Here is a 24,260-nt window from a genome sequence, read left to right on the forward strand (position 1 = left end):
TTAAGTATCGAAACAAGTCAGCAAAATTATTATTTTTATCTTTTACAATTATATATTTTATTCCATGTAATTTAATTATTTTATTAATAGTCAATATCTAACAAAATAACCGATCCTAATAAATTAATTGAAAGTTAATTTTCTTTAATGAAATAAAAATATTACACCACTAACACAAAATATTTGTTTGATAATACTGTACAACAGTAATAAAAAATTTAGTTGAAAAATACATAATGAAACATTTTAAATTAATTTTAATGACACACCAGCAAATTATGTACATTGTAATATATATATATATATATATATATATATATACATATATATATATATATATATACATATATATATATACATATATACATATATATATATATATACATATATACATATATACATATATATATACATATATATATACATATATATATACATATATCTACATATATCTATATATATACATATATACATATATATACATATATATATCTATATATATACATATATATATATCTGTATATATGTATATATACATATATGTTTAATAAACATATTGGATAACTAATAAATATTTGATAGTTAACAAAAAAAATAAATATATATTTAATTACTTTATTTAATATCAGAGTTTTAATAAAAATTGAAAAGTTTACAATACTTTTTTTCTTATTATGTTTAAAACAAAATATATTAATATTTATTATGTTAAATTAATATTTATCTTTTTATATATCTAACACCATTTATAACAAAATTGATAAATGATAATAACTAACAATGACATAAATCACTGTACAACCATTACAAATACAAACATAAAAAAAAGATTAGATTTATTTGATCACTCAAATGAGTAAGTATACCTTGAATACATGTATAAATACAGTTCATTTAGTCATTGATTTAGAGATGTCACTTTTTTTAAGGGGAGATATATTATTTTCAAAGATTGGAATCTACTTTAAATCTAACTATTCATGGACTGTTTTTTATCATCATGAAAATATGTTATTTTGAAATTAGAAAAAAAAAATACAAAGAATTTAAAAAATTTACGAGAAAAACTTTTATTTCTTTATCCATATCTTAAGAACGTAGGAAAGTTTACAGGATAGATTAAGTAAGATCTGAGAAAACTTATTACTCATGTATAAAAATGAATATTGAGTTATTGGTATTTAGATTCATATATTTTTCTAACCCAAAACTAATGAATTTATAATTTTTTTTATATAATAGTTGAGTTGTGATAAATAACATATCTACACCGTAAAACAAAAATGAAAAACAACAAAGATATAAATTTAAAACAAAGGAAACGATCAATGAACAACTCAATTGAAAACCAGGGCATGTTGTTCACGCCACTTTAAACCTCTCCGACAAGTGCTGATAATACTGCTTTTCCTGTTCCAGAAATAAAAATAAATCAATGAAAATTTCTATTAACTAATTTATCCACCAGGCATCATATTTCATGCATATGAAAATAGAGGAATACGACGTACCCTGTTAGACACTGACGGCGAGATTTTACTTAGTGCCATCTCAAAATGAATACTCTTGACAGTTTTATCTTTCTCATCCCAAGCAGCCATTGCCGCTTCACTCATCTGTATAGCCAATACAATCAGTATCTCCCAAACTAACTCCCCTCTTTTCCTATAATCCTAACTACAAGTTTGTCCCAACAATAGTCAAACAAACATACATACATACACAATATACAACAATGATGTGAGCATTAAAGAAGCGACATCAATAAAGAGCATAGACAAACCAATTTACGAAGATCAGCGCCACTTAGGTTTTCACAAACTTCCATTCTGGCAATTGCACTCAAATCCACAGTGGCATCAATTGTCATAGTCCTTGCAAGAGCTTTCAATATCAAAACTCGCTCATCAAGGCCAGGTAGAGGAACATAAAGAAGTTTACCAAATCTACCCGGCCGTAAGAGAGCACGATCCATCATCTCAGGCCTGCAAAAATGAGAATATGACGTGATGGGTAATGAAATAACTATTTTCAGAACAGATGAACAAAGTGTACCTATTTGTAGCACCAATCACAAAAACACCGTGTCGATGCTCTCCACCATCCAACTCGATAAGCAACTGCAAATTCATATAACTGTCATGTTTCCATCTTGTTATCAGTTAAAATGACTATACTTTTCTCATTACAAAAGACTACTAATCATTTGACCTGGTTCAACAGTCGCTCGGTAACCCAACCACCCTCTTTACCACGTTCTTTTGTCAATGAATCAATCTGAAAATGGCATAAAAATAAACTTTAGCACTCGTAGGTATATGCTATACAACAAGTTGTTTGCTCCTTCGAAGACCAAGGAAATTAATAATGGAAACAAACTTAACCTAACTAGTCTGCTTAAGCCCCAATCACAATAATAATATGTGAAAGAGTGAAAGACAAATACTTAACCATGAATAAGAAACAAAACAAAAACATAAGATACATACTTCATATTATTTTTTTATTTAGTTCACTATTCAAAATCAAATTGGCATGTCATGATAAAATAACTATTAAAAAGATAACCAGTCACAAACCTCGTCAAAGAAAATTATACATGGTGCACATGACCTTGCACGGCTAAACAATGTTCGAACGGCAAGCTCACTTTCCCCAACATATTTATTTAAAAGTTGGGCACCCTATAATTACACCAAAGCAATTAAAGCAATTTAATCATTTATAAAAAATGCATATTCAAAACAAGACAACCAAAATTAATAAGAAACAGGGAGTATTTAAACAGACCTCAATATGGATAAAACTAGCCCCTGCCTCACCGGCAACAGCTTTGGCAATCAATGTTTTACCACAACCAGGAGGTCCATAAAGCAAAAATCCAGTCTCGAGATTAATCCCAAGTGCCTAAAATAAAAGAATACATGACAAAGCAATGAGTGATATACAATTATGCCAAGACAAAAGTCAAAGTTTTAGCCCAAAGAGAAATTAAGAAATAAAATATACAGTAACCCAATTATAGACTCACTGTATACTTATATACATAGACAATGAAGTGCATCCAAGACCGATATATATTAGTGTAATACCAACTATATGTTATTCCATACATCCTATCCCATTGCAACGCCCTAACATGCAAAATATATAATTATAATTCTGAGCAATCACCCGCCTTTTTGTATAGAATAAAATTATAAAACATGATAACCTATTCCATCACAAATTCTGTTCAAACGCAAAGGGAAGGGAGTGACCATAATAAAGAAATATTAAACAATCTATCCAGAACACAAAATTTCATTTAATATGAGAACCCAACGCCTAATACCCCAATCTCATACTTCCAATGTAGTCCTCAAGTCCCAGGTCATGCAATTGAATCCTAACATTAGAGCTACTCAAAACCATTGCAATATTAAAAGAGAAATAAGAGAAATGGAAAGGAAATAAAATTCAACTGAAGATGCAATTGCAATTTTAAAAATGGGCCGTAATGTGTTTACCTCATAATCTTCAGGATATTTTATACGCCTTACAATATATCGTTCAAACTCCTTTCTTAAATGATCAAGCCCCCCAACGTCTTCCCATTTTACCTTAGGAATGCTAGCAAATCCTTCTCTTCTTAATGAAGGTTGTACCTTTCTTAATGCTTGCTGCATGAATGTCCAGGTAAATAAATTATTAACGAGATGAAGTACTTGACAATTAGGATATTCTTACAAATAATAATAGGTAGACAAGGACAAAAATCAAAGCACCTCAAAATCGGAGATTTTGATGAAGGCAAACTCATCTAATTCTTCCGTGGACAAAGGTTCCCTCCGCCATTCTTCAATATGCTCGCTCATGAGTTCAGGTATTTCATGTCTCCTTTGGTCAATTATTCTCTTCGTTCTTTCGTTAATTATTCTCTTTGTTGCCCATCGAAGAGCCTTATCAACTAGAGTTACCAAATCAGCACCAACAAATCCTGATGTAAACTTGGCTATTTCATGTAGATCAAATAAACCATCAAATCTAAAATTAGAAGTAAGAATAGATAGAATCTCCTTCCTGGCGGATTCATCAGGTTCACAAATGCTAATTTCACGATCAAATCGTCTTCTTAAGGCAGGGTCAAGAGAATCAGGCCTATTTGTAGCTCCTATTACAATAACATTATCAGCAGTTGATTGATCCATGCAAGTGCTTAATTGCATCACCATTCGTTTTTCCATTTCCCGCTGCAAATTCTCTCTTTTAGAACCAATTGCATCAATCTCATCAATAAAGACTATAGAAGGTGCAGTTCTGTAAGCTTTAGCAAAAAATTCCCTAATATTTTCTTCAGATGCACCTAACCACGCAAAAAACCCATATTCACTTTATCTTAACTAACTCAAACGTGAGAATTAGCATAATTAACTATAATATGCAGAACCAGAGTGTATGGGATATTGTTAATTCTTTGATACTGTTTATCACAATATTTTATAAAATTTCACTTCTCTGGCAATGTAAGTAAGCACTATTCCAGAGACTTAATGCATTAAAGTAAAGAAATTACAAGCGAGAGAAGTTATATATAACGAAGGATAGTAAAAAAAATGCAACTGAACTATTGAACTGTCCAGAACACGAAGTTAATATCCAAAGAAGTAAATGTTAATACCTGATACCCCAGAGACTAGTTCAGTAGCTGAAATCCGATAGTAAGGAAGACCTGACTCATTAGCTATAGCATGAGCAAGTGTGGTCTTCCCACATCCAGGTGGACCCTGCAATAAAATGCCAACTGCCTTTGGCTTCCCTCCTAATTTTCTAAGAATTTCACCATGAACCAAAGGTACAATCAACTCTTCTCTTAGTTCCTCCAAAACTTCTTTCATCCCACCAAAATCCTTAAATCTAGGCCAATCTTTCTTCCCCTCACCGTTTGAAACCGAAACCGAAAGCAGAGATGGGTCTCCCACCTCATTCAGAACCGTGGCTTTACTTATATTACCCATCTCCGTGCCTTTACTTATATTACCCATCTCTATTTCAATGTTCTTTTCTTCCGTTGCTGCTGCCGCCACCTTCTTTGGCGTATATGACATCCTTAGCATTTCCTTCATCAAATCAAACTGAGGCTCCAACTTCTCACCGTAAATTGCGTCCTCCGACACCGATTCCTCATCATTACTCTCCTCGTCATTACTCTCCGAAGAACTCTGCACCCTCCTTCGCACGTGTAAAGCTTCCATTTTCTTCAGCCTTTCTTCACCTTCGTCAATATTCTTCTTACGCTTTCGAGACGCGCGTTGGGACTCTATGTTGCCGTCGTCTGAATACTTAGGCGTGGGAGTGTGATTCAGCTTCTCCATGGAATGAATAGCTTCCTGAACAAACCGAATTAGGGTTTGTTGTTTGGTTCTGTGGTAATCGGGATAAGTTGAACGGAGATGGTTGGCGATTTCTTCGGCAGTGGAGTATTTGGACGTGCAGATCTCAATACGGCGACGGAGAGATTTTTCAAAAAACCTTCCTCCACCTTTTCTTCCCATTTTCCCCCCACCTGTTCGAAACCGAAACTGGAAGCTCTGCTTTCTCGTAAACCCTAACCAAAATCACACAAATTTCTCACAATCCCTAATCAATCATTATATCATCAAGATATTATATAATTAATTGTTATATTATAATATTTCAAGTTTATTAGATAATAAATTATTATATTATAAGATATTAATTATAAATATTATAAAAATATTTCGTAATATTTTAAATATATAACAAAATCTCATAATAAATTATTATATATATAAAATATTAATCATAAATATTTTGTGTTTCATAATATATTAAAATATATACATTATAAAAAAAATTGTTTTCTAATTAGACATTTATCTTTAATATCAAAATAAAAATTTAAGTAAAATTTTAATTCTTAACAAGATAATTATAGTTATGTTATAATCATTATATGTTTAAATTGAAATTATGTTGTATACTTCTTTGGATAATACGTATTTATACAAATACTAAGTTTTAAAACCTGTTACAAAATAAAAGATGTAAAATATAATATAAAAACTACTAAGTTTTAACTCTAAATATGTCAATATATGACATGTGGTATATCAAACATATCAATAAAAACATAAATATGTTAAATATATTATTAACCCTTTCAGACTAATAATGTCAAGTGGGTTTCCTGCTTGGATATATTTGTTTTTAGTTACAATCAGTTTTTTGGGACAATGTTTAAAAAGTAAAGTACACAATATTTCTAGTAAAAATGTTATAATGTTTAGGATTAAAAATAAATTTATCAAAACTTTTTTAATCTTTCAGGTAATCCTTTTAAAATTAATTGTTTTTTACGGGCTTAGTACTAACTTTGGTCATAAATTTGTTAGTTGTGCTTAAAGTATCATACTTTTTAGTTGTTCAAAGTGATTCCTCATTTTCGTAAAACTTGTTTAAGTTGATTGTGAATCCACATTAACGAATAATGACATGTCCAATTATTCATTGCATGGTAAGCTCACGACAATTATCTGTGTAAGTATTAAAAATTAAAGTTATTGACGTAAAGTAAAAGAAAATTATAATTAGGTTAAAAGCAATCCCCATCAAAGCTTTATTTCATAAACCGAATTCAAAGAACCCCAAAACTCAATATCACGTATTTTCAGAACCCCAAAAGTGCAAGATCATGATACAATTGCAGATAATCCTAAAACGTGAAATCAGAAAACAAAACCCCCCAATTCGAAAATCCTAACCCCAAATCGCATTAACAATCTGCAAAGGGGAAACAAGACAAAAGAAATTTCCAAGTCAGAACCCTCAATCCTAAATGAAAATCCTAAAATCCACAAATCATAGTATCACAAAAAACATCTACCATTGCGTCACCAACCTGCAGAGAAAACAAAACAGAAATCCAATATAAGGAATGAAACTCAACGTCGCGAGATCACAATCCTACAAACAGAACTCTAATTCAGAGTTCTAATGCGAATAGAACCAAAATAGGAAAAGTGGAGAGTGTCTCCTTACGTAACGAGGAACCCATGCAGCTAGATTTATTTGAAAAAATGGAAATCAAAGGTATCTAAAACTTTAATTAAGGTTAAGGGTAATTCACATAAATTTTTCACTTAGGCTCTGTTCGTTTGAACTGATTTTTCTGTTCACGTGGATAAGAGAGGATTGATTTAGAAAATGTATATTGAATAAAACAAATTTTATAGAAAGATGAATAATTGACTAGAGAATGCAGAAACGGATGACCTTATGCATTGTAAAAGTATTATTTTATACATTGTCGGTGTATTCATATAAGAAACTGTTTAAAAATACATTCATTTTACTACGATATATTTTTTATAATTTTTAAATATTAATTTTAATAATTTTTCATAATTTTTTTCTCTTTATAAACATTTTTACAATTAAATATAACATTACAAAATAACATTTTATAATACTTTTATAAGTAGGGGCAATTTGGTAATCTTTATTTTCTACCAATTAAACAAATTTTTAAAATCTATCACATCAATCAAATCCTACACTAATTCTCACAAACTTTACTTCCAAATCCACTCTCAATTAACCACAAATCCACTCAAAAAAACAACAAAAAAATTACCCACAAATCCACTCAAATCCATTCAAATTATCTCCCCCAAATCATCTCCCCCAAATTCTTTCAAAATAACACACCCTTAATGAATAACTAAATATGTCATTCAATATGGATTAAAGTGAATATTACATGGTTAACGTTTTTAAACTGTCAACAATGACCAATTTACGTCATTCTTACAAAACACGAAACACGAGACCTGCAACTCAAAAGTAGAATGAAGACTTTAAACAAGTAAGAAAATTAAGACCGTATTAAGCTTTTTTATGTATTATATATATATATATATATAGGGGTTTGCTAACGCGCGTACGCCTGTTTTTCAGTTGGTACATTTTAGCAATGTGTACCGGGTTTTAGTAGACAAAAATATCTTTATATACCATGGATTTTAAGTTCTAAGGTTAAGGGTATTTTAATAATTTTCATTCTCAAAACTAAAAAAAAAAAAACGAAACCCCAAACCCTTACTCACCTCTCTCATTCCTGTAAACCCTTTCTCTTTCATCTTTCTCACTCCAATATTTTCTCTGTCATCCCTACTGTAGCCCCAATTGAAAAAATCAGAAACACCCTACTGTAGCCCCAATTGAAAGTTAAACAATCTTACAGAAAAATGATTTTATAATGAGTTTTGATCTTATAATTTTTGTCTTATTCTAATTTTATCCAATTTTCACAAGCATAAAGGAATTGGTAATTGACCTGGAAAAAAAATCAGAAATACTTGTTATTAAACAATTTCTTACAAAAAATGACTTTATAATGAGTTTTTATTTTATAATTTTTGTCTTATCTAATTTTATCTAATTTTCACAAGCATAATGACATCCGAAAGAATTGGTAATTGGCCTGGAGGGTTTTTTTAGAGATGATGATTCAACATATGCAGATGATGAAATTAGAGAAATTAGTGAAGATGGTGAAATTGAAGAGATCTTGAATGAACCTTTGCCTCAAGGTGAATATGTCAATGACTCAACTCTTTAGAAAGACAAATTGTTTAAAGGCAAGTGTTTCTGATTTTTTCAATTGGGGCTACAGTAGGAATGACAGAGAAAAGGTTGGAGTGAGAGAGATGAAAGAGAAATGATTGAGAGGAATGAGAGAGGTGAGTAAGGGTTTGGGGGGTTTCTTTTTTTTTTTTTAAGTTTTGAGAATGAAAATTATTAAAATACCCTTAACCTTAAAACTTAGAATCCATGATATATAAGGGTATTTTTGTCTACTAAAACCCGGTACACATTGCTAAAATGTACCAACTGAAAAACAGGCGTACGCGCGTTAGCAAACCCCATATATATATATATATATATATATATATATATATATATATATATATATATATATATATATATATATATAATATTTTTATATGATGGAGATATATGATAAAGATTACTAATAATAAATAAGTCTGTATTAAATTTATTAATTCTTACTTTATCAATTACTAATAATGTTTTTTAACAAATTCTATTTTTTAAAATTTTAATTTGTTGTCATTTTTTCAATAATATATTTTTATACTTTATTAATAATATTTTTTTCAATAATATTTTTTATACTTTAATAATAATTTTTAACAAATTTTATTTTTAAAATTTTTATTTTTGTTGTCATTTTTTCAATAATGATTTTTATTCTTTATTAATAATAATTTTTTCAATAATAATTTTTATACTTTATTAATAATAATTTTTAACAAATTCTATTTTTTAAAATTTTTATTTTGTAGTCATTTTTTCAAGTTAGCATTAATTTTTCTGTTTAATAAACATATTCGATAACTAATAAATATTCGATACTCAATAAAAAATAAATATATATTCAATTACTTTATTTAATATCAGAGTTTAAATAAAATTAATAAAATTGAAAAGTTTACACTACTCTTTTTTTTTCTTATTATGTTTAAAACAAAACATATTAATATTTATTATGTTAAATTAACTATTTACCATTTTCCATATCTAACACCACTTAAAACAAATTTAATAGATGATGATAAACTAACAATGACATAACTCATTGTTCAACCATTAAAAATACAAATATAAAAGAAAAATTAGATTTATTTGATCACTCATTATTTGAGTAAGTGACCTTGAATACATGTATAAATACAATTCATTGGACTATTTTTTTATCATTATGAAAATATGTTATTTTGAAATTAGAAAAAAAATACAAAGAAATTAAAAAATTTACAAAAAAAACTTTTATTTATTTATTTTAGCTTAAGAAGGTAGGAAAGTTTATAGGATAGATTAAGTAAGATTTGAGAAAACTTATTACTCATGTATAAATATGAATATTGAGTTATTGGTATTTTTGAATTCATATATTTTTCTAACCCAAAACTATATAATTTTTTATATATAGTACTTAATTTTTCATATTTAAAATTGTCAATAAATCTATATTTTTAGTTGAATTAATTACATTTTACCGAGAGTTAATATTTAAGAAGTTTAACTGAGAATGAATTCCGCTGAAAGAAAAAATGGGTTTTGGCCACTCTGCAATCCCTTCGCCAATGGCAATTCCGGCTTCCGCCTCGACGGCGGAGCCACCCACCCAAATTCGAAGTCAGCCTCAACCTCACAGAACCACCGTCAAATTCCGAAGCTCCAAATCCTTCCCCTCCTCAAGAAAAGCAGCCACACTTGAAATTCAGCGCTCTTCCGATTTGCCCTCAACTCTTGCGAGGTTTTCTCTTCCATTGCTACGCCGTATTTTCACTCTTTCTTCTCCCTTCAACATTTTCTCACCCTCTGTCTATGACTTTCAGGCTAGGAGAATCTTTGACCGTCAAAGACCTCAATGCCGTTCTTTATCACTTTAAAAGTTCAAGCAAATTCAACCATATCTCTCAGGTGCTCCCTTTTTCCTCTGCTTATGTATAAACTACAAATAGCTTTTAGAAATTAATATGAATTAAAGTTTACAGATTAACTACAAATATTTTATTTTATTTTACCAATGCATCGTTCCCCGATGATTTTACTATAATTGCAATTGCATTTGCAGCTGTTTAAGTGGATGCAAGAGAACAACAAGATCGATGTTTCGTCTTATTCTCATTACACGAGGTTCATGGCTAGTAATCTTGACGCTGCTGAGATGTTGCAACTGTATCATAACATTCAAGATGAATCAGCCAGGAAAAATATCCTTGTATGCAACTCTGTTCTTGGTTGTTTAATCAAGAAAGGCAAGTTTGATTCTGGTATGAAACTCTTTCAGCAGATGCGGCTAGATGGTCTAGTTCCTGATCTTGTTACCTACAGCACGGTATGCCATTTTATTCTTTATCTTATTTCACGCTTTCCTTTCATTTGTGAAAAATGAGTTCTTTTTAATTAATTCAGCATTCTTGAAGTTGTAACTTTAAAATCATTCAACTCTCTGATTCTAACTAACTCCTACTCAAAAGGATCCTCCAGCTAGGCATTATTCTAACAAGATTTTTCCTCACTGGCCGAGTTAACATTCTAGAGCAACTAGGACAGTACTAAAGGCCCACAAAATCTGCTCATTTCTTTGGCTTGATGATGGTTCTTTTTGGCTTGCTGTACCCTTCTGCAATAACAAAGACAGGGCCTTCTCCAGTAGACTCTGTAGTGTTGATTTTTTATGTTTTAGGCATTTACATGGCTCTAAGCTTAGGATTTAATACTTTCCTATTTTCTGATTTTGATTGTTCTCATGTTTAGCTTCTTGCAGGTTGCATTAAAATAGAAAATGGCTATCCTAAGGCGTTAGAGTTAATTGAGGAATTGCAACACAATAAACTTCAGATGGATGGTGTAACTTATGGGACAATCCTGGCAGTGTGTGCTTCCAATAGTAAATGGGAAGAAGCAGAAAAATATTTTAACCAGATGAAGGATGAAGGTCACTCACCAAATGTTTATCACTATAGCTCTTTGCTGAATGCTTACTCAACATGTGCAAGCTACAAAAAAGCTGATATGTTGATTCAAGATATGAAATCTGAAGGGTTAGTACCAAACAAGGTTTGTTTTCCCTGCCATTTACTAATTTTAAGATGACAGCTGGTGTGTAGCAATTTATGGCTATTAAATCATGGTCTTTGATAATATTTACTGGCATGACTATTGTTCTCTATGATTTAAAATTAAAATTTGGAAACTTAGATATCTTAACATCATGGCAGATACACAATGCAGAATTGTAGATGGAAAAATTAGGATTTTATCTTCAATAGAAGCAAGTATACTGATTATTTAAAATACAAAAGTATTAGTAAAGGATTGATTTCATGTGGATTGGTACAAGTATTAACTACTAAAAAATCAGTATTATTCTAAAGTCAACGGAAAATGTTGAGATTTCCAGACTAATACAGATAAAGGAAACTAAAATGGCAACTGTGACAACTATTATAAAACTTCAACGAGTAAAAAAAGTGATGCATGAATCAATACAAAATATTTGAAGTGGACGTCATGTCCTTGACATTTACACTTTACCGAAATACATAGTTTTTAAAAATTTGAAGTCAAGAAAATAATAAATTGCCTCTGAGAAAACTGGGCGAGGAAAATATATGCAGCTTCCTCAGTCTAACATGTCAATATAATTTACCCTAGAAGTGGAATATTATAACCAGTTTTAATAACAAAGTAAAAAACTGAAGCTGTTTTGTTTCTTTTATCTTTAAGCTTTTGCACATTCATCCATCTCAATGCCATCAATCTTAATAAATCTTATGGCATGATGAGGGCATTCTAGCATTCATAAGATATTTTTATTTGCTTTATAATCACTAATATGGGTTGGACAACAATGCTTATAGTATAATATCATCCGTGACTTTGCCTATCAGTTTAAGACATAGCAAGCTCATTACATAGTAGCTACGTCTCTGTAACAGTCGTCTAGTTTTCAATCCTTACCACTTTTGTTCTTCTAATAAAAATATGAATTTAGGAGCAAGGTAGTTAGGCCTGTATATTCCCCACACTTCAAGCGCAGTGTTAGAGAGAGATATACAATATAAAATCACTTTGTTTGTCTTGTTGAAATGCAAAACCTTTCATATGATTCCTGTATGTTACTTTTTAATATTTGATATAAAGCAAGCCTTCACTATAAAGGACTCACGCTTATTTAAAATAATGTTTTGCAGGTCATCTTGACTACCTTACTGAAGGTATATGTTAAAGGAGGTTTGTTTGACAAGTCTAGAGAATTATTAGCTGAACTGAAAAATTTGGGCTATGCTGAAGATGAGGTAAGAAAAACCTTTGAAATGAACAACAAAAGGTTTTGTGTCTAAAACATTGTGAGATTATTTAATACAAATCATATTATCTATGCTTAACTAATGACCTACTATTTGTTTCATATCATAAATTATATATCCTTATTTAATACAATTTGTTTTTCCATGTCTTCTTTTCCAACTACCACTATTTACTTATCTGAATTTATATGCAGATGCCATACTGTATACTCATGGATGGCCTAGCTAAGGCAGGACAAATACATGAAGCCAAACTAACCTTTGATGAAATGATGAAAAACCATGTCAGATCAGGTAAGTTGTATTCAATGAAATGATATGACATGATAAACATCCATATAAATATCTGGTTATTCTAAGCTATTGTTTATTTCCCACATGTGCAGATGGCTATGCTCATAGTATCATGATATCAGCATTATGTCGAGCCAAGCTTTTTCGGGAAGCAAAACAGTTAGCTAAGGATTTTGAAACCACCTCTAATAAATATGATCTAGTTATACTGAATTCAATGCTGTGTGCTTTCTGTAGAGTAGGTGAAATGGAAAGTGTAATGGAAACTCTAAAAAAGATGGATGAACTGGCAATCAGTCCTAGCTACAATACATTTCATATTCTAATAAAATATTTCTGTAGAGAAAAAATGTATCTATTAGCTTATCGAACCATGAAGGACATGCATAGTAAAGGCCATCAACCAGGAGAGGTATGGTGTTTTATCCAAGTACTACTATGGAATCCCCTGTATTATTGAACTTGGTCTTCCTCATTATGTGACTGAATACTGTCCTTTTAATTTTATTATGTGTACACATCTTTTTGGATCTTTGTGGCGGCAAGGCTGCTACCTTGTTACCTAAAGGTCACAGGTTCAAATCCTGGAAGCAGCCTCTCTGCTAGTAGGGTTAAGGCTGTATGCAACTGTTCACTCTAGACCCCATAGACCCCATTAGGTGGATGACTTATGCTCTAGTTTTTATTTTTTTACATAAATTGTTGGACTCAGGTTAGGGATTTCACATCTTTGTTGCCGAGAACCTGGTGTAGATTTCTGCTTTCTACAATTATATATCTCCGTGCATTTTTTTAAAATTTAGGTTTTTTCCTTTCTATTACTAAGATATTGTTATTAAAGTTTTCTAATTTACTAATTAGCCTTACAGTTTTACCTGACGGAAATAGCTGCGTTATTGAAGAAAAAAAATGAAAGACATGTAATTCAATGATTAGAAAAGGGAAAAGAGTCTAATTGTGAAGTTGCACTTACACAACTAAAAAACCGAGATTGTTTCATTTGATGAAGCTAATGCAATCTTATTCTGCTGTTGGTTTAGTTACTAAATAAAAGTTTATAATGTCTTTCTCTCTTTGAAGGAGCTCTGTTCCTCTTTAATATCCCACCTTAGTCAGGTAAATGCTTATTCAGAGGCATTTTCTGTTTACAACATGTTGAGATATGGCAAGAGAACAATGTGCAAGTCACTTCATGAGAAGATTTTGTACATTCTCCTAGCAGGTCATCTTTTGAAAGATGCATATGTAGTAGTCAAGGTATTCTAGGTTTAAAGAATACATAAATCCTAGTGTTTCTCTTGTCATTGCAGTTCATCTGATGATGAATCTTGTCCTGTTCAGGATAATGCAAAATTTATTTCTGGTCCTGCCACCAAAAAATTTGCTATTGCATTCTTGAAGTCAGGTAACATCAACTATATAAATGATGTTCTGAAGACTCTCCATGATAGTGGCTACAAGCTTGATCAGGTAATGGGCTTGGTGGTATTTCAATTTGAATTCGGTTATTAGAATGACATTTGATTCATGATTTTTTTTTTTCCTTGACACAATGACACCAACGCAGAGGATTTCTAAAACCAAAAATCATACTATTGGCACGGCAAAAGCCCTGACTTTGACTTGTTTGCTTTTTGACAGTTTGAATAAAGTAGAATAACTGATGGAATTTTTTAACAACTTGGTCCAGATTAAAGGATTTTCAGTGACCCTAGAGCTTGGGTTTGTGTTTTCTCTTTAAATTTTTACTCGAAACTTAATCATATTCGTTCTTGTGCAGGATTTATTTGGGAAGGCTGTGTCACGGTATTTAGATGAGCCTGAAAAGAAGGATTTGCTGCTACACTTACTACAGTGGATGCCAGGGCAAGGTTACGTGGTTGATTCATCAACAAGGAATTTAATCCTCAAGAATTCACACTTATTTGGTCGTCAGCTCATTGCCGAGGTTTTGTCCAAGCAACGGAGTACAATTAAAACACAAAAATCTCACTAGATAAAGCATCATTCTAACTCTACGATTGAGGAGATAGTGCTGGATGGTACATTGTATTACTTCATTTTTTTCAATTGAGTCATATCTACACCTTAGTCTAGTGGTGTGGATTGACGAGTTGTATATGTTTAAAATGGAATACTATCAAAGCACAATTCTTGTTTTAATGAACGCGGTTGAATATTACTGAAAGTGACTAATTTTATGAAACAGAAAACTAACCATCTATTTCTAAGGAATAATATTTATTAACAAATAACTAAAAGATTGAGTTAAAAAATATATACAGCATAGATAAATATATCCCATCAAATAGTTATATGATTTTTTGCAGACTTATTCATTTAAAGTTATGTACAGTTGGTATGAGTTTTTTATTTTCATATATATTTTTTAAAATTTAGCTATTTTCATAATTACTGCATGTAGAAATTCGGTATTTTCAAATACTCAAACGACCCACCAGAAATTTTTCCATTGTTGGGGGTTTTGGCTATGCGCATGTGCTGGACCATATGGAAATAAACGCTCACGGTGCATTTAGATCAACTTTGGAAATAAAAAAAAAAAAATACTCACGCAAATATGTGTTAAATTAAAATATGTTAAAATTAATATATTTTTTTAAAAAATTCTCTATATATACCTATTAGAGATTTTTTTTGTAGATTATAGTAAACTTATGCTAATGATAATATTACTGTTAATCATTAATCATTCAGTAACGGGTCCAAAACCCTTCATAGGCGTTGTGTGTTAAGTTGCGGCTGAGGCAGCAGACATACTATAAAAGGTTACGTTTCCCCTGAAAACAAGACAGTGAAGAAAATCAGAACCCTTGACGGAGGCGGAGGGAGAGGCTGAAGCAGCAGAAGGCGCAGAAGAGGAAGAAGAAGAATCCGATGGCGCAATCTCTTGAGCTCTTGCTGATTCAGTTCCTCATGCCCGACAACGACGCCCGCCGCCAAGCAGAAGACCAAATTAAGCGTCTCGCCAAGGACCCTCAAGTCGTTCCCGCTCTAGTCCAGCACATGCGCACTGCCAAAACCCCCAACGTCCGCCAGCTAGCCGCCGTCCTCCTCCGCAAGAAGATCACCGGTCACTGGGCCAAGCTCTCGCCCCAACTCAAACAACTTGTGAAGCAGTCCCTCATTGACACCATTACCATGGAGCACAGGTACCTGTCTATTCTACTCCTATTCAAATAAACCCTAATTTCTTCTTTGTTTCATTGCGTAAGCGATCATCTGAATTCGAATAATCTAATTGTCGAATTCTGTGCTGTGCAGTCCTCCTGTCAGGAAAGCGAGTGCCAACGTTGTAAGTATTGTTGCGAAGTACGCAGTTCCCTCCGGGGAGTGGCCCGATTTGCTGCCCTTTCTCTTCCAGTGCAGTCAGAGTGGCCAGGAAGATCATCGAGAAGTAAGTACTTAAGACTATGCTGTTTTAAGGTGTGTTTGGAAGTCCGGCGGAATGGAAAATTAATGTATTAAAATAATGTGAGGGTTGGATTGGATTGCTTTCGATGTTGGTTCAGTTATTTGAACCTGAATCCAAACACACTTTTATTTGTAGGAAAATAAACATAATCTTGTTCAATTGAATTATCTATTTAGGCGATTTAGTGATGCTAGTGGAGTGGGATTTTAGAGTGGCTTAGAGAAGATGGATGATGTTAACCTTTTTTTATGTTTACTTTTTGTTTCAGTGCTTTGAACTAGATGTTGTTTGCATACTGACAAGCTTAGCATCTAACCAAATTCTGTTTGTTGCTTTTTGGGATGTAAGGTGGCATTAATTCTCTTCAGCTCTTTAACTGAAACAATTGGGAATGCTTTTCGGCCGTATTTTGCAGATCTGCAAGCTCTTCTACTCAAGTGCTTGCAGGATGAGACTAGCAACCGTGTTAGAGTTGCCGCCCTCAAGTTAGTTGATCTCTTTTATCTATCTAATTTTGTCCATATGAAGCAATTACTTTTGTATCCTTTTGTTGTTTGTTGAGAATTATGACTGTTTTGTCAGGGCGGTGGGATCATTCCTGGAATTCACTCATGATGGGGATGAAGTGGTGAGTCACTGCTGTTTCTGTAGTAAAATAAAAGGGAAAAATTATGTTGTTAATGGCTTTTATCTTGAGTGCTAGCAAATTGTTCTAATTTCATTTTTAGTTAGTGAATGATTTTCATATTGACCGTAGTAAGTTCATAGCTCAAATTATACTACGTTTGCTATCAATGAGAATTAATTTACTGCAACCAGCTCCCAGATTATGAATGATGTATGAGATAATCTGCAATTTTTGAAGTGAGTTACTGTATTGGTATGAAGACATGGCCTTAGTGACTGAATGTTCTGCATGGCAGTATTTTGCACTTGCGATCTTTGCAAGAGTAACACATGTTGACTGAAATTAATTTATGTCTGAGCTCTAATACTTGTTCTTTTATGAATTTATTTAAAATTTATGATAGGAAGTAATCATGTCTGTGTGATGTGCGTTACATTAATTTGGTATCTATAAGGAAGCCAATAGCTTATATTTTAGTTTTTGGTTTTGGTAAGCTGCTTCTAAAATTGTTACCCATTCAACTAGATCTGCATATTATATATATTGTCCTTTTTTTTTCTCTCTCAACTCATAAATTAGCATCTGTGTATAGATTAAGTTTCGTGAGTTCATTCCAAGCATCTTGAATGTATCACGCCAGTGCCTTGCCTCTGGAGAAGAAGACGTTGCCATACTTGCTTTTGAAATTTTTGATGAGCTGATAGAATCTCCTGCACCTCTTCTTGGAGATTCAGTGAAATCTATAGTGCAGTTCTCCCTTGAGGTCTGCTCAAGCCAAAATTTAGAGTCTAATACACGTCATCAGGTTGGTTAAGATCATAAAGTACATTTCTATGATTTTTTATACACTTGCTGTTATAGTTGTTTCATTCTCTAGGCTCATGCTATTTACTCCATGTAACAGGCAATTCAAATCATTTCATGGCTGGCAAAGTACAAGTCCAGTACATTGAAAAAACATAAGCTGATCATACCTATTCTTCAAGTTTTATGCCCTTTGCTTGCTGAATCAACTAATGAAAATGAAGATGATGATCTTGCTCCAGATCGGGCTGCTGCAGAAGTTATTGATACTATGGCTTTAAACATCCCAAAGCATGTTTTTCAACCAGTTTTTGAATTTGCTTCTGTAAGCTGTCAAAACGCAAACCCAAAGTTTCGGGAAGCATCTGTTACTGCTTTGGGTGTCATTTCTGAAGGTTGTTTAGAGCTCATGAAAAGCAAGCTGGAACCTGTCCTCCATATTGTCCTGGGAGCTCTGAGGGATCCAGAACAAATGGTCAGAGGGGCAGCTTCCTTTGCTTTGGGTCAATTTGCTGAGCACTTGCAGCCTGAAATTGTATCCCATTATGAAAGTGTTCTTCCCTGCATTTTAAATGCTCTTGAGGATGCATCTGACGAAGTGAAGGTACACATTGGAGAAGAGAATGGCTTATCAATACAGCAGAAAATTACCTTAGATGCTACTAACAAAACTAAAAGCTAAATAGGTTGTCTGCATGTTGTCTAAGAATTACATTTATATTCATGCAGGAGAAGTCATATTATGCATTAGCTGCTTTTTGTGAGAACATGGGTGAAGATATCCTTCCTTTCCTTGATCCTTTGATGGGGAGACTGCTGACAGCTCTCCAAAATAGTTCCCGAGTTTTGCAGGAAACGTGCATGGTATGTGGAAGATTCAGTATGCTTTGTCACAATCACAATGTATCAGCTATTCAATTGTTGTTTTTGTATTTCAATTCATATTATTCACATGACATTCTTGCAGTCTGCCATTGGTTCTATTGCTTCTGCTGCAGAGCAAGCATTCATTCCTTATGCCGAAAGAGTTTTAGAGTTGATGAAAAGCTTCATGGTGTTAACTAATGATGAGGATCTCCGTTCCCGTGCAAGAGCAACTGAACTAGTTGGAATTGTTGCAATGTCTGTAGGGAGAGTGAGAATGGAGCCGATATTACCTCCTTACATAGAAGCTGCGATTTCTGTAATTGCCTTATCACTGTCACAGTCTGCAGTTTATGCCTTTCTACTAGATTAATCTGAATTTTCTTGTCATTTTTAGGGATTTGGGCTGGACTACAGTGAGCTTCGCGAGTACACCCATGGATTCTTCAGCAATGTTGCTGAGATTTTAGAGGACAGTTTTACACAGGTCTGCATACATTAACTATTCATTAATCCTATATCCTGCTCACTCTTTACAGTTGAAATTTTGTTTTGGTGAACAGTATCTTCCTCATGTTGTGCCTCTCGCATTTTCTTCGTGCAATCTTGATGATGGCTCTGGAGTTGACATTGATGAGTGTGATGATGAAGTTGCTAATGGGTTTGGTGGAGTTTCATCAGATGATGAAGCTCATGATGAACCAAGAGTTCGAAATATAAGTATTAGAACAGGTGTGTTGGATGAAAAGGCAGCTGCAACCCAAGCCCTTGGCCTCTTTGCACAGCACACAAAGACTTCTTTTGCACCGTATCCTTTTACTGATATTTTTAGTAGTCTAGTTCCGGTTATACTCCTTTCACAACCACAAAATAACCACAATTGTTATGTTTGAATTCTTTAATCATTTTAAGCTACTTGGAGGAGACATTGAGAATATTGGTTAAACACTCTGGCTATTTTCATGAAGACGTTAGACTTCAGGCTATCATTTCTTTAAAACGTAAGTGGATCTTTTGTTCAAAGTGTTCTGTTTTTAAGAATGTTTGTTTTACCTACACTCGTTTTCCTGTTTCTTGGATTTATGCATGGCAAGAATCTTGTATTTCTTAATTAACTTTTTTGGTCTGTTCAGTGCAAAATGCGATTTCCCATTTATAATATTAATCTGAATGACACTGAATTAGGTAGAGTCCCATGATGATGCACAAACTTGTCAATTTACAAAATTATCAAGGAAAAAAAGGAAAAATATAATTAAATTGAAATAAACTGCCGTTAATTGTTTCTGTGTGCATCATATTTTACATTTTTTTTTCATGCAAATATTAATGAATGTCCTTCTTTTACATTACTTGGGTTATCAAAATTTGCCATCAATTGCTGATGTATATTGGGTTTTAACTGCAGATGCGTTAACTGCTGCTCATGCAATCTTTCAAAGTCAACATGTAAGTTTGAAAACCACCTCCTTGTGTTTAATTTTGCATTCTTACTTTTTCAAAGATGAATTTTTTTATTTAATAACTTTGTAGCTTCCCTGTACTATAGTAAAGAAATGTAAAACTAATGACCAATATGGTTTTCGGTTGGAGTAAACCATTATATTTGTCTTTGAAACTTTAACGTCTTTAAAATTAACAAAACTTGAGAGCCCCTAAAATTGTATCCTGTCGGTCAGACTGGGTTTGGAGAAAGTATAATTAATGAAAACAAGAGGAAGGTTGGTATTGGTTGTTCAAGCTTAAGTTTGTGAAAAAGGGGTTCATGTATTTGAGTCTTTGACCTATGTTCCTGCGTTCTCTTTATTGTCTTAGTTTTCATTCTTTTTATTCCATAACCTCCGTGCTCAGTTTATGTTTGCTGTAATAACTAACAATTCATAGGATTTAGCATTCCTTCACTGTTTGGTTTTCACATGTGATGTTTTTGTTCCAAAAGAAAATCTTAGAAATCTGGGGACTTGCATTGAATTTGGTTTAAAAATCTCGTTTATTCTCCAAATTTGTTATTTAATTTTTTGTAGGAGTATGGACATGCTGGTATGCTACTGCTCAATGCAGTGTCTTGTGTTCTTTTATTGAGGTTAATCAGGTTGTGATTAACATGTTACAGTCTGAGAATGAGGCAATCCGGTCCTTTGCTTCATTTCCATACTAGTACATTGCATTTAGCTGAAGGGTCACAGTGTTAAATAAGTCTCCCAATTTAATGTGAATGGGCACATAGGCATGTGCGTGGCACTGAATGTGTCAAATCAGTACTGTTAACAGTGGTAACTAGTGAGGTGAGATTTTTGGCTAACATGACAAATGGGAGCCAATTTTAGTACCTTTTTTGAGTTCTGTTAATTCCAGGCTAAGTTAAGGTGTTAAAATTCAAAGACCAAAATGATGGTTATCTCTTTCAGTTGTATGGAGATGGCTGCTGCGAGAAAGAAAATCAAGAAAAGTGTCTTCTCAAATTTTAGAATGTTTGTTCTTTAGTTTGAAGCCTTTCTTTCTCAAACACCACAATTGACACTGCCTTTTTTTTTCAGGAAGGGGCTGCTAAAGCAAAAGAACTTCTTGGTGAGAGCATCCACTGCAATAATAAAATATTTTGATTTTGTACGTGTTAATGATAAGCCATTTCATTCTATCTGTATAACCTATCAAGTCTGCTTGATTCTTCAGATAATGTGATGACTATTTACATCAAGTCTATGGTTGAAGATGATGACAAGGAAGTGGTTGCTCAAGCATGCACTAGTGTGGCTGATATCATCAGAGATTATGGTTTTGCAACTCTTGAGCCTTGTAAGCATACAATTACTTGACCAATGTGTTAGAGTCATTTTGCTGGTGAACTGATGGTAATGTTGAGATTTCTATACTTTCAGACTTGGCACAACTTGTTGATGCAACTTCATTGTTGCTTCGGGAGCAATCTGCTTGTCAACAGATAGAGTCAGACAGTGAAATCGATGATGTTGATAGTGCACATGATGAAGTGCTGATGGATGCAGTGTCTGATATTCTTCCGGCATTTGCAAAGTCCATGGGTGTTCAATTTGCTCCCATTTTGGGACAACTGTTTGAACCTCTAATGAAATTTGCAGTGAGTTGGTAGCCAATAACTTTTACTGTTTAGGAGTAAATCATAGATTAATATTTCCACTTTGAAATGCAGAAAGCTTCTCGGCCTCCTCAAGATAGGACCATGGTAGTTGCCTGCCTTGCTGAAGTTGCTCAGAACATGGGTTCTCCTATTGCAAGCTATGTTGATGTAATTTTTGTTTCTCCTTTTTTTAATCTCTTTCTTTTTCCCTTTGTGATCTTATTTTAAAATTATAGTAGGAATTTGGACAATTGTAATTGATCTCGAATTATCTCTCAGAGGGTGATGCCCTTGGTACTTAAAGAACTAGCATCATCTGAGGCAACTAATAGGAGGAATGCTGCATTTTGTGTTGGAGAGTTGTGCAAAAATGGTCACGAACCAGCTTTGAAGTATCCTTCTTCATTCTACGATCCATTTGATAGTTGCATGATAATCCTTGTGTGTTTTGGGTTAAGTTTACCTAAGAGCTATTTTTATGATGATTCATGTCAATTGGTATAAATGGTATATGCTATTTTAGGTTAAGGTTCTATTCCACAATATTTTACATTTTCTTTAATCCAATACAAGATACTATGACAATATATTACGGGGACTCCATCCCTTGTTTGGTGAGTCTGAGCCTGATGATGCAGTGAGAGATAATGCTGCTGGTGCAGTGGCAAGGATGATCATGGTACACCCTGAATCTATCCCATTAAACCAGGTAATTCATGCTTGATTTGTACGGATCATACTTTCTCAATAAGAACTGTCATGGATTCTTAAATTGGATAGTTCATTATTATAATTTCTTTAAGTTTAATTTTGTTGTGCAAATACTTTATTTCCAAATGTTTGTGTTCATCTCTTTGATGCATTTTACAGGTTCTTCCTGTTTTCTTGAGAGTACTTCCATTAAAAGAAGACCGTGAGGAGTCTATGGCTGTCTATAGTTGTATCTCTACACTCGTACTCTCGTCTAATCCCCAGGTATTGTTTTTTTCGAATCTGTTGAAAGATTCTTGTTTTGTTGTTTCCTCTGATAATATTGTACTACCTTATTCTGTTCGTCCTTTTCTAAATGTAACGCAGATCCTCTCCCTAGTACCTGAATTAGTTAATCTCTTTGCTCAAGTTGTGGTGTCACCTGTGGAGACGCCTGAAGTTAAAGCTGTAGTAGGCAGAGCTTTTTCTCATCTAATTTCGTTATATGGGCAACAAATGCAACCTCTTCTGAGCAACCTCCCACCTGCACATGCAAACGCATTATCTTCGTTTGCCCAAAGGAGTTGATTGTGCAAGCGAGCGCAAATTGAAAATTTATGCAATTTTTTACTGGTTCTTATCAACTATGTTTTTGAAGAAATCTCTTGTTAAATAGTTTTAAGTGGAGCTGTTTGGGTCAGGCAGAAGTTCAGTGCCTTTACCAGGTATGTTAATTTTGAAAAATCTTACCAATTGGTTAACATGAAATGTCATCGAAATGTATACAAAACCACCTTGGATGGTTCGTTGTCCCTTTTCTCATCTATTAGATATCCTGAATATTGCAGCTACTTCTGAAAACTTACCCTTTGAAAAACTTTGGAAAGTACAACTACTAGTTGTCGTTAATTTAGAATTCCGTTTGTAGGAAAAGATTTGTCAGTTAGAGTTTTCCTTGCAAGACAAATATTTCCGGTAGTTTGCCTAACAAAATTCTCTGAATTATTTGCCCTTTCATTTTGTTTTCCTTGAATTGAATTCAATCAACTGCTTACTTTTGATTCTTTATTTTCTGCAGGATGCTGCCTTTTCTCAGTGCCTTCTCATTTTTTTAGGGAGACACTTTCTTCGCCATTTTTTAATTAATTATTTCTTGTGCTATTCTTTAGTTTTTAAAATATATCATTTTCTTGTGTTCCAAGTTATGAAATTTTGTTTGGTCTGTTTTCTTCACCGGCTTTGGAGGGTTGAGAGTTGGGTTATTGAGATTTGTGTATCAACAGAGGTTTAAAAGTATTTTTGATGTATTATACAGTTCTTGATCAAACTCTGTAACTGATTGAAAATTATTGGATTTCGTAAAAGATATCGTATTTGGAGGCACCTTGCCCAATTTGCGCCTCTCATTTTTTCTGTAATTTAGGAACTATAGCTGTATAAGTCCGACTATACATCTAAAATGTTTTTATAGTTAAAGATTATTAGGTTGGGGAATTCTTCCATTTGGATAAGGGTGGATGTTTCTACTTGGATTACATT

General features: G+C 32.9%; 3 protein-coding genes across 5 annotated transcripts; 2 read left to right on the top strand and 1 right to left on the bottom strand.

Moving 5' to 3' along the window:
• Positions 1-1,211: 1,211 nt before the first annotated feature.
• CDC48C (cell division cycle 48C) lies at positions 1,212-5,611 on the bottom strand. The gene is made up of 10 exons (XM_047317390.2): positions 4,661-5,611; positions 3,768-4,345; positions 3,510-3,662; positions 2,791-2,907; positions 2,580-2,684; positions 2,212-2,277; positions 2,056-2,120; positions 1,784-1,985; positions 1,512-1,616; positions 1,212-1,410 (listed from the first exon to the last, which is right to left on the bottom strand). The coding sequence occupies exons 1-10, from the start codon at positions 5,532-5,534 to the stop codon at positions 1,363-1,365; spliced, it is 2,313 nt and encodes a 770-aa protein (XP_047173346.1). The 5' UTR covers positions 5,535-5,611; the 3' UTR covers positions 1,212-1,362.
• Positions 5,612-10,102: 4,491 nt separating this feature from the next.
• Positions 10,103-15,384, top strand: EMB3103 (Pentatricopeptide repeat (PPR) superfamily protein). The gene is made up of 10 exons (XM_047317416.2): positions 10,103-10,345; positions 10,428-10,512; positions 10,667-10,930; positions 11,353-11,655; positions 12,792-12,896; positions 13,103-13,202; positions 13,295-13,614; positions 14,283-14,459; positions 14,544-14,672; positions 14,983-15,384. The coding sequence occupies exons 1-10, from the start codon at positions 10,140-10,142 to the stop codon at positions 15,196-15,198; spliced, it is 1,905 nt and encodes a 634-aa protein (XP_047173372.1). The 5' UTR covers positions 10,103-10,139; the 3' UTR covers positions 15,199-15,384.
• Positions 15,385-15,958: 574 nt separating this feature from the next.
• LOC124841159 (ARM repeat superfamily protein) lies at positions 15,959-24,114 on the top strand. Of its 3 annotated transcripts, none has more exons than XM_088115218.1 (21): positions 15,959-16,375; positions 16,488-16,620; positions 16,987-17,123; positions 17,221-17,266; positions 17,859-18,071; positions 18,171-18,674; positions 18,800-18,934; positions 19,038-19,253; positions 19,332-19,421; positions 19,498-19,742; positions 19,847-19,935; positions 20,343-20,383; positions 21,472-21,502; positions 21,608-21,730; positions 21,814-22,031; positions 22,104-22,199; positions 22,311-22,423; positions 22,605-22,740; positions 22,902-23,446; positions 23,650-23,696; positions 23,800-24,114. In XM_088115218.1, the coding sequence occupies exons 1-19, from the start codon at positions 16,101-16,103 to the stop codon at positions 23,307-23,309; spliced, it is 3,249 nt and encodes a 1,082-aa protein (XP_087971344.1). In that variant the 5' UTR covers positions 15,959-16,100; the 3' UTR covers positions 23,310-23,446; positions 23,650-23,696; positions 23,800-24,114. The 3 variants fall into 3 exon arrangements, with proteins under 3 accessions (XP_087971344.1, XP_087971343.1, XP_047173332.1); XM_047317376.2 differs by lacking the exon at positions 23,650-23,696 and having other exon boundaries at positions 15,962-16,375; positions 22,902-23,006; positions 23,109-23,446; XM_088115217.1 differs by lacking the exon at positions 23,650-23,696.
• The last annotated feature ends 146 nt before the right edge of the window (positions 24,115-24,260 follow it).

This window comes from Vigna umbellata, chromosome 5 (genome assembly GCF_029865625.1).
Source record: "Vigna umbellata cultivar VRB3 chromosome 5, Vumbellata_1.0, whole genome shotgun sequence".
In the NCBI taxonomy this organism is placed as follows: domain Eukaryota; kingdom Viridiplantae; phylum Streptophyta; class Magnoliopsida; order Fabales; family Fabaceae; genus Vigna; species Vigna umbellata.

Excerpts from the sequence above, each read along its gene's own strand:
- CDC48C (XM_047317390.2), bottom strand. The coding sequence starts at position 5,534 with ATGGGAAGAAAAGGTGGAGGAAGGTTTTTTGAAAAATCTCTCCGTCGC. Across the intron at positions 2,908-3,509 it reads AATATCCTGAAGATTATGAG|GCACTTGGGATTAATCTCGA; the intron begins GTAAACACATTA and ends CTTTTATTTTAG. Across the intron at positions 2,121-2,211 it reads CCGAGCGACTGTTGAACCAG|TTGCTTATCGAGTTGGATGG; the intron begins GTCAAATGATTA and ends ATGAATTTGCAG.
- EMB3103 (XM_047317416.2), top strand. The coding sequence starts at position 10,140 with ATGGGTTTTGGCCACTCTGCAATCCCTTCGCCAATGGCAATTCCGGCT. Across the intron at positions 10,513-10,666 it reads AATTCAACCATATCTCTCAG|CTGTTTAAGTGGATGCAAGA; the intron begins GTGCTCCCTTTT and ends TTGCATTTGCAG. Across the intron at positions 14,460-14,543 it reads ATGCATATGTAGTAGTCAAG|GATAATGCAAAATTTATTTC; the intron begins GTATTCTAGGTT and ends TGTCCTGTTCAG.
- LOC124841159 (XM_088115218.1), top strand. The coding sequence starts at position 16,101 with ATGGCGCAATCTCTTGAGCTCTTGCTGATTCAGTTCCTCATGCCCGAC. Across the intron at positions 19,936-20,342 it reads GGCTATCATTTCTTTAAAAC|ATGCGTTAACTGCTGCTCAT; the intron begins GTAAGTGGATCT and ends TTTTAACTGCAG. Across the intron at positions 21,503-21,607 it reads TAAAGCAAAAGAACTTCTTG|ATAATGTGATGACTATTTAC; the intron begins GTGAGAGCATCC and ends TTGATTCTTCAG.